Source organism: Myotis brandtii, unplaced genomic scaffold (genome assembly GCF_000412655.1).
Source record: "Myotis brandtii unplaced genomic scaffold, ASM41265v1 scaffold321, whole genome shotgun sequence".
NCBI lineage: Eukaryota > Metazoa > Chordata > Mammalia > Chiroptera > Vespertilionidae > Myotis > Myotis brandtii.
In genome coordinates this window covers 1,340,531-1,354,119 of record NW_005362314.1, presented here as the reverse complement: position 1 = coordinate 1,354,119, position 13,589 = coordinate 1,340,531, and the positions used below count along the sequence as shown (strand labels likewise).

The following is a 13,589-nucleotide window of genomic DNA, read 5'->3' as shown; positions in this document are numbered from 1 at the left end:
AAATAAAATAAAATAAAATAAAATAAAGGGGGAGGGAGGTGACCCAATTAGCTGACATAATCTAGAACTCCCAGATCTTCACAATGCTTGGTATAGCTGACTCTTACTGATTCAATGGGATTTTGTAATTCCTGCTAACCCCATCAGTGAATTTTCCAAAAGTTTGAAAACACCCCTCTAGATCACTATCTTTCACATTATTCAGGCATCTGACTCCTGTGTAAAGTCTAGACAGGTCTTTAAAGCTCTGGTATTGACACTATTCTTGAACTCTGCCTTTTTCTGTATCACCTCCAACACACAAGAGAACTTAAACCCTACTACAATTTCCTCCCTGAGCTCTGAATATACTGATCTTCCTCCAAGAAGAACAGATAAAAAAAAGTCAAGGAGGGCACTGGCCAGTGTGGTTGAGCATCATCCTGTACACCAAAAGGTGGAGGGTCATTCTCCAGTTGGAGAGCTTGTGAGGCAACCAATCAATGTTTCTCTCTCTCATCGATGTTTCTCATCTCTCTCTCCCCATCTAAGTAAAAATCAATAAAACATATCCTCAAGTAAGTATTGAAAAAGAAAGCCGAGGGACTGAATTAATAAAAATAAAATCTAAAAAACCCTATTCCTCAAGGGAGAGAAGGTACTTGATTTGAATTAGATCTCAAAGAGGATTTGAGTCATGACAAACTCAATTTAAAAAAGAAAAAAGGAGGCCAAGAATAGGGGTCAAACTGGGTAAAACTACAGGTATAGAATCCTTTAAAAACAATAGAAAACCACAGGCTCAGTTTGAATGCCTCTGAGAACACATGGCAGACTGGTCTAAGATCACAGATGTTAGAAGACAGGCAGCAGTCACTCAGGATGTACTCAGCCACTAATTCAAAGTTCTTACAGAAGTGACTACTGAAGCCTGTGATTGACCGTTTTCATTAAAAACACAGGTTGGCCCTAGCCGGTTTTGCTCAGTGGATAGAGCATTGGCCTGCGGACTGAAGGGTCCCAGGTTCAATTCCGGTCAGGGGCACATGCCCAGGTTGCGGGCTCGATCCCCAGTAGGGGGCGTGCAGGAGGCAACCAATCAATGATTCTCTCCCATCATTGATGTTTCTCTCTCTCTCCCCTCCTCTCTGAAATAAAACAAAAACAAAACAGGTTGGCCCTAGCTGGTTTGGTTCAGTGGATAGAGCTTTGGCCTGCGGACTAAAGGGTCCCAGGTTCCATTCCATTTAGGGCACATGCCCAGGTTGCCTGCTGGATCCCCAGTGGGGGGCTTGCAGGAGGCAGTTGATGAATGATTCTCATCACTGATGTTTTTATCTCTCTCTCCCTTTCCCTTCCTCTCTGAAATCAACAAAAATATATTAAAGAAAAACAACAAAGGTTAGCCTGCTCCATAAAACATAGCCCAGGACTATTTTTGTCTTTTCCTAACTCCTAATAGTGTGACAACTTGACAATTACAAACGATATCCAGTGTTTTAAGCGCTTACTTCTTTGACTTTCAGTGGTCTTCCACTCAGACTATGCTTGTTTAGAACTTCAGCAGCTTTTTTCATGCTCTCTTCCATCTTGAATTCAACAACGCTAAGAAGAGTCAAAAGGAAATGAGTGAAACCAGTCCTGCAACTTAGAAGGCTCAATTGCCAATAAGTAACTAGACAATACTTACGCACATCCCTTTGGAAGAAGCCACAGACCAATCAGAAGAGCAAGGAAAGGGGAAAAGAAAAGAAAAAAATATTAAATATCAATGACAGTTATAAAAATGATTTATGTAACAAAGTTAGGTTGTTGTTTTAAATTAACCCTTCTAAGAGGAAGCTGACAGAAGTGTCTTGCTTAGCATTCCTTATTAAAAGCTGGGCTCCTTATTATCTCCTTTTCCTGCACGTTACCAGCATTGCACTAGAGTTGCTGAAGTTATAATAAGCAGACCTAAATTCAGGTTCTCCAAGAAATCACACAAACTTTAGATCTGCTTCCCTCAATCAATTCCTTACCATACTCCTCCTAAATCCATCCCTTCCATTAACTGAGCTCATCCTTTTGATTATTCTAAGCCATTCTATTGCACAACAGAAAATAGTTTATTTTCTCTTTAAACGAGGCCAATTTTAAACGTTCAGATTTTAAATATTTGTTTTACAATTTACTGGCAAAAAGGCAATCTTTTCGGAATCTTTGGTTCACACAACTTTCAAATTCAGCAAACAACCAAGAGTAACATTTTCTAGACAAGAACGCACGTTTTACATTAATATACCACCACTAAAATTCCATGCATAATTCACACACAGCCAATTCCTCTGTTAACAAAGAGACAATGCTACAATTGGTCCCCAGTTATCAAAATTGGGCATCCAAACAGAATACCAAAAAGCTCTTTGGCCAGCCATTTGGAAAAGCAGGACTCCCGTTTGCAAATCCCTTCCCACCCCACTCAAATGTTTGGCAAAATCAAACATGGCTACTATAACATGAGCACTCACTGCCTTCCTGATTTCATTCGATTCCACGCCACCATACAGTTACATTTTTCATGTAGTAAATCCACAGAAGAAATTCTCTCAGACACTTACCCTTGACTTTCCTTCAGCGTCCATTAAGAGCTCCACGTATGTTACCTCACCAACTACAAATCAGTTTCCAGACGACACATAAACCAAGGGAGAAAAGCCAAGAAAACAATGGGAATTTAGAACAATCATCAGCAACCTTGTATGGAGCCTCTGCCTTATAAGAAAGCCCAGAAACACTCCATATTCTCTAAACCACAGAACTAGGCATTACAGGTGTGCAGTAAAGGTAGGTGAAACTCATTAACAATGTCCTTGATGTTCCTCCCACCACAAACAGATTTCCGTATCAATTTCTCTGTCTGGACCTCTCATTCATGACTAGAGGCAATCCAAATCTATAGGAAAGAAGTCCGCGTGATTCACTTTCTGGGTAAGGGAGAAGTTTTACACATACACTCTTACTGGTGAAAGCAAGTAAACAGCACACAAAGTGCAATGCCACTAGACCAGGGGTGGGCAAACTTTTTGACTCAAAGGCCACAATGGGTTCTTAAACTGGACCGGAGGGCCGGAACAAAAGCATGGATGGAGTGTTTGTGTGAACTAATATAAATTCAAAGTAAACATCATTACATAAAAGGGTACGGTCTTTTTTTTTTTTTTTTTAGTTTTATTCATTTCAAACGGGCCGGATCCGGCCCGCGGGCCGTAGTTTGCCTACAGCTGCACTAGACTGAGCTCAAATGCTATATCAAGAATGTGTATATGCTCAAAGGGTTACACACGGTGTTGCGTGCTACATGAGTGAGCAACCTGCATAATCCAGGGGGCCCTGCGCTCAGGAGAGCCATGTGCTTGGTTTAATATTGTTGTTGTGGTCTTGAAATTCCTAATTTTTAAACAAGGGGGGACCTGCATTTTCATTTTGCTCTACACCCCACCAATTCTATAGCTGGCCCTGCACAAAGCAGTGGGCCCAACAACTGTCAGAAGTAGGATGTTTGAATATTCAATCACAAAACCAGAGCAGCACCTGGATTCTCCTCAGTGAATTAAGCCAGGCTTTATTCTTGCTGCCTTCTCAACTTCCTCAATAAAGAATACAGATTAAATACAAATTTAGATCTCAGTTTGGCCTGGCCGGCATGGCTCAGTGGTTCAGCGTGCCCTATGGAACCAGGAGGTCACAGTTCAATTCCTAGTCAGGGCATATTCCCGGGTTGCAGGCTCAATCCCCAGTGGGGGGTATGTAGGAGGCAGCTGATCAATGATTCTCTCTCATCATTGATGTTTCTATCTCTCTTTCTTCCTCTTCCTCTTTGAAATAAAAACAAAAACAACAAAAAACCCCCACAAACTTAGTTTGTAACTAAACAATTAAACAGACTCACGTGCTTCTAATCTACACAAAGGGGGAAAAACAAAGCATTTCAAAAGATTCTGCAGATTTTCCTAAAGGTTTGGATTGCCAATTCATGACCACCATGCCCAGATGTTAAAACCCATCAAGTCAACCATTAAAATGGCTGCTGAACTTGAAGATGATACACAGAAATTTAAAGTGTTAATTTGGAGAAAATCTCTAAACAGGCTATTTTTTAAAGTATTATTTTTATAATGGTAAAGCCTTCTCCAACTCAGTTTTCAAGTTTGGTTTAGCACTACAAGAGTAAAAATAACCCTCTTAATGGCCTCAATAAGTCCTGCCTATTCTACCTCCTTTGATCAAAAAATATTAAAATTATTATTGGATTTAAAAATATTGCTAGGAGATATTTAAATGTAAAATAAAATTATTTTTTTTAAAATATATTTTATTGATTTTTTACAGAGAGGAAGGGAGAGAGATAGAAAGTTAGAAACATCGATGAGAGAGAAACATCGATCAGCTGCCTCCTGCACATCTCCCATTGGGGATGTGCCCGCAACCCAGGTACATGCCCTTGACCGGAATCGAACCTGGGACCTTTCAGTCCGCAGGCCGACGCTCTATCCACTGAGCCAAACCGGTTTCGGCAATAAAATTATTTTTTTAATTAACAATTTGAAAGGCATATTTATTAGTAATATATTTGCATGGCATTGAAAGCAGGAAAGCCAAGTGTTCAAAGGTTAAGTCTACAGCCTTGCCTTCCTTGTCCTTTCCTGAAATGTTTACCAAACCAGGACTTTTCACAAAACAGGAAGGAGAATCAGTGCAGAGATGAAGGAAATAGGAGCGACTAGTAAATTTAAACGTGTGGAGTATGTACTCCTGAGGTGCAAACTGAAAAATGACCATTGACAAGGGACAGTAATACAAATTGTCTTTATTTCACCCATACAAAAGTAAAGCAATTCCAAAAAAGTTGTGGCCATTCCTGAAGCCATGTTAAGAGCCATTTATTTCAATAGCAGCAGCCATTTGAGCACCAACAGCCCTTGTCTCCACTTAAATCAGTGGTTCTCAACCTGTGGGTCGCGACCCCTTTGGGGGTCAAACGACCCTTTCACAGGGGTCGCTTAAGACCATCGGAAAACACATATATAATTACATAATGTTTTTGTGATTAATCACTATGCTTTAATTATGTTCAATTTGTAACAATGAAATTGGGGGTCACCACAACATGAGGAACTGTATTAAAGGGTCGCGGCACTAGGAAGGTTGAGAACCACTGACTTAAATGAAAATGCCAAGTAGCCCTAACTGGTGGTTTGGCTCAGTGGATAGAGCGTCGGCCTGCGGACTGAAGGGTCCCAGGTTCGATTCCGGTCAAGGGCATGTACCTGGGTTGCAGGCACATCCCCAGTAGGGCGTGTGCAGGAGGCAGCTGATCGATGTTTCTCTCTCATTGATGTTTCTAACTCTCTATCACTCTCCCTTCCTCTTTGTAAAAAATCAATAAAATATATATATATATTTTAAAAAGCCTAGTAGTGTCAAGCCAATGAATAGAGAATCCAAGTTTATTTACAATGAGCTATGACTGTGACTACTGCCTAATAACCTTAAAAATAAATAAAAGAATCACAGTATCTAACTCAAGGATAACTGTAACTATGTTGTCAAAAGTCAAATACTGTTGCATTTGGACAGTATCTAGTCTGTGCCCATAAAGACACTTTATCAAAAAGATGTCATTGCAACCTAGAAACCAAGCAAGTCCCAACCAAACTTTTCTCCATGGTCATAACCATTTTAACAAAAGCCAGGTTTAGAAATTAGGACTTTTCACCCTTAACATTCTAGTGATGAAACACACGCAACCTTCAATCCTTTGCTTTAAAAAAATTGCTTAAAATGCTCCCCCCTCTCACTTACATTATACTAACCCTCCTCTCAGTTTAGTCATAAGTGAGGCAGTCACTGTGGCTCTAGCATGAGCAGTGCTGTTCCCAAGGATCATCAATTAGCAACTGCTGCAGAGCTTCTCACAGGCTCTGCAACAGTTGCTAATTTATACTTCCCTATAGGAAGACCTGTTTAGTAGTCAGTACTACTATCAACAAAACTTTGAAGCAATCTGGCCATATTCAACGAAATAAATAAAAGGACCAATCAACCAGGAGTGAAGGCAGAGTTCACAAATTGGCCTTGGCAACAGTGCCACAAAAATGGAATTCACAGGTATTAATGAAAATTACTGTTGCTCCCCGTCCCCCCCGTTGAACATGGATGAAATGCCAAGAGGAGACTGCTAAGACAAGTTCTATTGCAGCTTAAATATAAAAATATCTGCAGGAAAAAACTATGACTCTGAAAAGCCTAATAATGCCAAATGTTATCACCTACCTTTACTTTAAAATGCTCCAAGAAATCATTTTTAGGTGGATTATTAAAAATACTATCTCAAAAAGAGAAAAATAAAAAGTGACTATATATATATATATATATATCCATCCTCAAGAATAAAAGGCACCAGGAGGTTAAAGAGATGAACAAACCAAAATTCAGGCAGTCCTTGGAGCTACTCTGACTTAACACTTCTGAATGCATTTTTACCACAAAGAGTGTTTGTTTCTGTGTTTTCATTTACTGCTCAAGTCTGAAATGGACCCAAAAAAAATAGAGTAGTACAGAGGTCCAAGTCACTAAAGAGAATTCATATGTGAAAAGGCCTCTAATTTAAAAGGAGGAAGGAGACCAGGGCATGTTATCAAACATTTTCACCTCATAATAAGGTAGACACTCTAATGGAAGGGTGCATAGATTACATATTTGAATTTGAAAAGCTTGTTTAATATATATAAGCATATATATAGGTTGTTTATATATATATAGCTTGTTTCTCTTATATATGGCAAAATAATTATTCTACACAGTGCTTACTTAATTTATAGACAAGTTAGAAACTGATTGAGCCCATTCTTCATAAGTTCTCCAAGAGTCTCCATGGAGATTATCTCCAAGAGCCACTGGAGATCTTCTACTGGACTACACATGCCCTCTGGGCCTTTGTTTTGTGTTAGCTGGAATTTAAAATTTACTTGAGGTGATGCATTAAATAAAAATAGAAGGATTAAGTGCTTAACGAAATCTTTGCTTACACAAGTTAGACTGACTGATGCTAACCTTGGGATTGATTCAGAGTAAACTACATCACTGACCTTCCTTTTCTTCCTCACACTGCTCTGTGCTTAACTGCTGCTGCAGCTCAGTCCTGCTGGCTCCCAGGTTAGGCCAGAACAAGCAGCCCCATGCCAAGCTTTCTTCATCTACACAGGACTTCCCAGTAATGTAGCACAACACTGCTTAAGTTTAAAATACCCAAGATCATCTTTTGCTCACAGAAATGATACTTCTTTGCCCAATCCTTATGGACAAACACTTTAAGATGTGTATCCTAATTAGACAGCTGTTGAGACCGTTACGTCACTCTCAAACTTGGTTTGGCAATCTCCAAATTTCATATTACACTGGCTCTCAAAAAAATATTTTTTAATCCAGTAACAATTTGGTCTTCAGAGCTGCCATTTTTTCCCCCCATGCAATATCTCCATAAAAAAAATAAGCACAGTCAAAAGGAAGGACAATAGAAACCTTTCCTGTGTCCCATAGAATAGGAAGGGGAAAGCTCAGGGAAAGAGGGCATTCAATTCTAAGGACTGTGAAACACTTTAATTTATGTCTTTAACTGATATTGTGGGGGTGAGCAAAAAATCAGCAATGTTGATTTCATGATAGTGCCACCAAAAAAAGCTGGGCACCAAACAAGCTTTGTGATCCCACAAAGGGTTTGGAAAAGCCAGGGGGAAAGTGGCCAGTTTACATAATACATGAATTATTAGTAGGATCTTCCAGAATGCTGATCAATGCTAAAATTCAAGACGAGTACTATAAAATACCCTGATGTCGAAGAAGGGGAAAGACAGGGAATTAGGGAGTAGTGCGTGAGGCAGTCTCAGGCATGATTAATGATTAGGCTTAGAAAGCTTCTGTCCTGCCATCTCAGAGCTGCTACCTTAATTCTGAGAGGTGGCAATTAGACGGTGCTGCAATGATATAACATTATTCAGATCTTGAGGACAAATTATTCCACTAGTTTTCTGAAACAGGACAATTTCATCAGGGACAGAATCTTAAAATGCAGACTGATAGAGTGATTGGGTTATGACAGCCCAAATCTCTGCTTTGCCCATAGTAGAGATTATTTTGAGACTAATGCTTTTAGCATGTGTCTCTATCTGCATTTTCCCCCCCGTGCAATAAGTCTTCAAAAACCTTAAAACATATTTGCAACAGATTTCACATAAATATTTCAGATTTCAAATAACTATTTACTAGGTATACCAGTTAATAATGTGGATTTTTTTCAATAGATGGAGTTACACAATTGTTGATATATATGCGATTTGATATGTATGCTATTTTGTAGTGATCAAGCTTCAAAACTTCGTATGTCAAATTTGCTGAAGGTGTTAACATCAGTTATTTTTATGCTTAAAAATGTTGAATTTCGTGCCAAAAAAGGAGCATTTGTGGGAAGTTTTAATTCATTACTTCATTTTGAAGAAAAAGTTATCATATACTTCCGGAAGCTTATGGTGAACATGCTGCATCTCAAGATACTTGTGAACACTGGTTTAAACGCTTTAAAAGTGATGATTTCTATGTCCAAGTCAACCGAAAAAGTTTGAAGACCAACAATTACAAGCATTATTGGATGAAGATGCGTGTCAAACTCAAAAACAACTTGTAGAAAGATTAAACGTTGCTCAGCAAACAATTTCCGATCATTACAAGCAATGGGAAAGATTTTCAAGGAAGGAAAATGGGTGCCACATCAACTGAACGGAAGACAAATGGGAAACCAAAAAGTCATCAGTAAAATGTTGCTTCAACAGCAGGAAAGAAAGTCTTTTTTTGCATCAAATTGTGACTGATGATGAAAAGTGGATTTATTGCCCTAACCGGTTTGGCTCAGTGGATGGAGTGTCAGCCTGCGGACTCAAGGGTCCGAGGTTCGATTCCAGTCAAGGGCATATCCCCAGTAGGGCGTGTGCAGGAGGCAGCTGATCGATGTTTCTCTCCCATGTTTCTAACTCTCTATCCCTCTCCCTTTCTCTCTGTAAAAAAATCAATAAAATATATTTTTAAAGAAAGAAGACAATGCTCTGTGTTTGGTGGGATCAGGAAGGTGTGGTGTATTATGAGCTTCTAAAACCAGGTTAATACTGATAGATACTGACAACAAATAATCAATTTGAACCATGCTTTGATCGTGAAATGACCAGAATGTGCCAGAAGACATGGCAAAGTAATTTTGCTTCATGATAACGCACCATCACACACTTCAAAACCAGTTAAAGACACGTTAAAAGATCTTGCCTGGGAAGTATTAACCCACCCGCTGTATTCACCAGACCTTGCTCCTTCAGATGACCACTTGTTCCGATTGATGGCACACGCACTTTCTGAGCAGCACTTCAAAACATACGAAGAAGTGGAAAATTGGGTCTCTGAATGGTTTGCCTCAAAACAAGAAAAGTTCTATTGGAACGGTATCCACAAATTACCTGAAAGATGGGGGAAATGTGTAGCTAGCGATGGACATTACGTTAAATAAAGCACTTTTGATGTTTCTCTTGAAATTATTGTGTTTTCTTTGATTACAAAATCCGCCATCATTAACTGGTACACCTAGTAAACTTATTTTTGGTATATCAAGACATGAATAAAAATATATTTTGAGCCCAGATGGTGTGGTTCAGTGGTTGAGCGTCAACCTATGAACCAGAAGGTCACAGTCAGGGCACATGCCCAAGCTGCAGGCTTGACCCCTAGTGGGTGGATTGATGATTCTCTCTCGTCATTGATGTTTCTGTCTCTCCCTCTCCCTTCCTCTCTGAATCAATAAAAATATATTTTAAAAAAATATAGATTTTTTTGAAAACCTCATAATAAAAAGAATAAGAACATTTCTTAAGGAGTCATATGTATGCAAACAGTAAATTTTTTTTAGAGTTCACATACTGAATATAAGCATTACCATAAAAATATTACCTTTCTCTTATGAATCCTTTATGTACAATCTAACATGGCTAATAATTTAAACAGAAAAGTAATTTAACCTATACAGGGGAGTTCTAAGCAAGAACATTTAAGGTTTGTTAAAAATAACTAATTTACTGCACACCTGTAATTCTAAATTACACCACCAAAAATACACTGAAAGGGCTGAGCCAGGGCATTCATAGCAGTATGCCAGAGGAATATGAGAACCAGTTTGGAAGTATCCAAATAAACCACCAGGCTGGCTCCACACTTAATACAGTTCAATAGGAAATTGAGGTGAACTGCTTCTACATCCAGAAACGTCATGGCTGCTGCTGCTGCTACCAGCTTTAAGGCTTCCAAAACTGAATTACTGAATGGTAAAGCAGTAAAAATGTCACCTACTTTATCCATCATGTCCCAAAACTGGTTCACACACTCCTTAAAATGAAAAAATAATTTGGCCTGCAATCTCTTACAAAATTCTGCATTTTCAAAGCCACATTCCTGGTTCTTGGAACTACTATACCTTATTATCAATGGAAGTATCCATTCAGTGGTTCAACCAAATCACAAGAACACAAATTTGGGGATATTCCAAAAACTAATTCGAATGAGACCCAACTTTACCGTACAGAAATTCTAAACTTGTATTGAAGCAGCAGTCCCAAAAACCAAGAACACTGCATCTGGGATGCCACATGACACGCCCTTCAGACAAAAAGAAACTTCACTCTTGCCCTAGGAGCATTGGCAGGAATGATTTGGCTGATCAAGGCAGGAAAACAAATCTCACACCAAAACATTTTCCATCTATATTATCTGGAGTAATACTACATGGGAACAGCATACATAACTGTACAGAGAAGTTCCAATGCCTAGTGCTTCGGCATGTCATGGTCGAATTGAGAGATGGGACAATGATGGCAGTGGGCCATTTATATTTTCAAAACCCAATGCTGGGAGCACCATACACATACCAAAATAGCCTATCCAAGTGGCATCTCTGTCACTGAAATGTTAATCATTTGACAAATCAAGCTCAAATCTCTTTTCATTATGAATACTCAAAAAAAAAAAACAAAAAACAAAACACCCCAATACCTTTCAGTCCTTCAAAAAAACTGCATTTAAGAGTAATTTGAGTCTCAGTTTCCCTTGGGGGTGTGGGGTGAGAGGAGACTTCAAGGCATTAGACAAATTGTTCTCTATCAACAGTTTTGTCTAAACCAGGACTGAGCAATCTCTTCAGCCCTGAGTGCCACCAGCAGGGTCAGGAATCAGGAAAAGAAAGGAAGACAGAAGAAACAGAGTAAGAGTGTGGGAAAGAGAGGACACCCTGGTGTGCGCAGGGGATAAGGCAGAGGCCCATGGAGGCAACCGACCTCCTCGGACCTCCTGGTGGCAGCAGAGCTTCTGTTGTTTTCCCTGCCCTAAGCCCAAATTTGGACACCTGGGCTGTGACTGATGTGACCTGAATGCTCTGCATTACACAGGACAGGCCTTATTTTGAGCTCTCCAATTGCCAATCTAAGAATTTTCCCCTGGGGGGGGAAGCTTAACAATTTTAGCTCAAGTTAATGTTTTTATAATTTAGAATCTGAACAGCACAAGTTCCAGCTACCAAATTTTGATCTCAGAAAAACATCCACAAAATTTAAACAAACTACCTTCCCACAAGAATTTAAAAGCTTAAAAAGAGAGACAGAGATCAAGAAAAGGTAACACCTCTCCCACCTATTATGAAAAATTCAAAAAAATGTCCTTACCACAAAGAGGCTCCCCTCAAGCTTAAATGAAGCCCTATTATCATATTAAGCCAATAAAATCATTTATAGGCCAAGGGACCATCAAACCACCCTATTTGACACACAGGTGCACGACCACAAATAAAAGTAGGGTGGATAGGAGGGCTTAACTCTCAAGCCTGGACAGAACACATGCTCTACCCAGACAGCTTCCACTGACAAAAAGTAACCAAGGAATTAGCCACAGAAAAGATGACACACCAACCTTCTTACCCTACTCAACCACCAGTACCATTACCTTTTTCTTTAACCAGGTCTTTAAGTGACTGCCATTTCACATCAAAAGGTATGTTTGTAATGAAGGCTCTGTATCTTTTGGTTGGATTGGCATATGGCTCAAAGCGATTGCCCCCTCTTTTTATGTTTTTCTCTTTTCTCTTCTCATTCTGAGTAGGTCGTTCTCCTTCACTGAATCGAAAAGAAAAAAGAAAAGAGGGTCCATATGTTAGCACAATATAAAAGATAGTATATCATTTGTCAGGTTTACAATTCAAACAAAGTTACATACAACACAAGACTAATATTAATTTTGATGAGACATTTAAACTAAAGTGTCCCATAGAGCAGAAAGCTGCAGTAGTGCACCCCTTAAACCCACCTATCAAGAAACTGGTCCCAGCTCAGCCGGCGTAGCTCAGTGGTTTGAGTGCTGACCTATGAACCAGGAGGTAACAGTTCAATTCCCGGTTGTGGGCTCAATCCCCGGTGTGGGGCATGCGGGAGGCAGCTGATCAGAGGTTCTCTCTCATCATTGATGTTTCTGTCTCTCCCTCTCCCTTCCTCTCTGAAATCAATAAAACATGTATTTAAAAGGAAAAAAAAAGAAAAGAAACTGGTCCCAAGAAAAGTGTGCTCTCCTAGTCATTCTCACACTCCTACGGGGCATAACAGAAATGGGAGTAAGAGGCCAACTCCCTGCCTGAGGTGCTTTAGTTCCAAGACAGAAATATGAAAAGAGAAGGAAAGATTTACAAGGCCCTGGCCAGTGTGGCACTGTTGGGCACTATCCCATGCACCAAAAGGTTGCTGATTCGATCCCAGGTCAGGGTACATGTCCAGGTTGTGGGCTCAATCCTCTGTAGGAGATAGCCAATCAATGTTCTGCTCTCACACTGATGTTTCTCTCCCTTCTCCCTTCCTCTACCTCTAAACAAAAACAAAACAAACAAACAAAAAAACTTAAAAAAAAAAAAAGATTAAGATCTCATGGAATGAGATTAAGAAATGAGGTGGTACACACAGACCCAATCAATTTTAGCTTCACAAATAAAAGTGCCTTTTATTGTGTGTGTATGTGTTTTTAATTGTTTAAGTGGGAATGTAAGCACTAGTCCAGTGATGGCGAACCTTTTGAGCTCGGCGTGTCAGCATTTTGAAAAACCCTAACTTAACTCTGGTGCTGTGTCACATATAGAAATTTTTTGATATTTGCAACCATAGTAAAACAAAGACTTATATTTTTGATATTTATTTTATATATTTAAATGCCATTTAACAAAGAAAAATCAACCAAAAAAATGAGTTCGCGTGTCACCTCTGACACGCGTGTCATAGGTTCGCCATCACTGCACTAGTCGGTTTGGCTCAGTGGATAGAGTGTCAGCCCGAAGACTACAGAGTCCTGGGTTTGATTCCAGTCAAGAGCATGTACCTTGGTTGCAGGCTTGATCCTGGGCCCTGGTTGGGACATGTGCGGGAGGCAACCAATCAATGTGTCTCTCTCACATAGATGTTTCTCTGTGTCTCTCCCCCACCCTTTCCACTCTCTAAACAAAAACAAACAAA

General features: G+C 39.6%; 1 protein-coding gene across 9 annotated transcripts in view; it reads right to left on the bottom strand.

Moving 5' to 3' along the window:
- HNRNPM (heterogeneous nuclear ribonucleoprotein M) overlaps positions 1-13,589 on the bottom strand; it is a 58,380-nt gene that overhangs the window by 34,494 nt on the left and 10,297 nt on the right. For 8 of the 9 annotated variants that reach the window (XR_001362962.1, XM_014543267.1, XM_014543268.1 and 5 more), the window contains exons 2-5: positions 12,043-12,212; positions 2,580-2,632; positions 1,670-1,677; positions 1,491-1,584 (exon numbers count right to left, since the gene is read on the bottom strand). Coding sequence is in view for 8 of the 9 variants with exons in the window: in XM_014543267.1 (XP_014398753.1) it covers positions 1,491-1,584; positions 1,670-1,677; positions 2,580-2,632; positions 12,043-12,212 (325 nt within the window). In the remaining variant the exon portion in view is untranslated. Of the gene's footprint in view, positions 1-1,490; positions 1,585-1,669; positions 1,678-2,579; positions 2,633-12,042; positions 12,213-13,589 lie in introns of those variants that run through there. The other variant, XM_014543274.1, reaches the window with a different exon arrangement.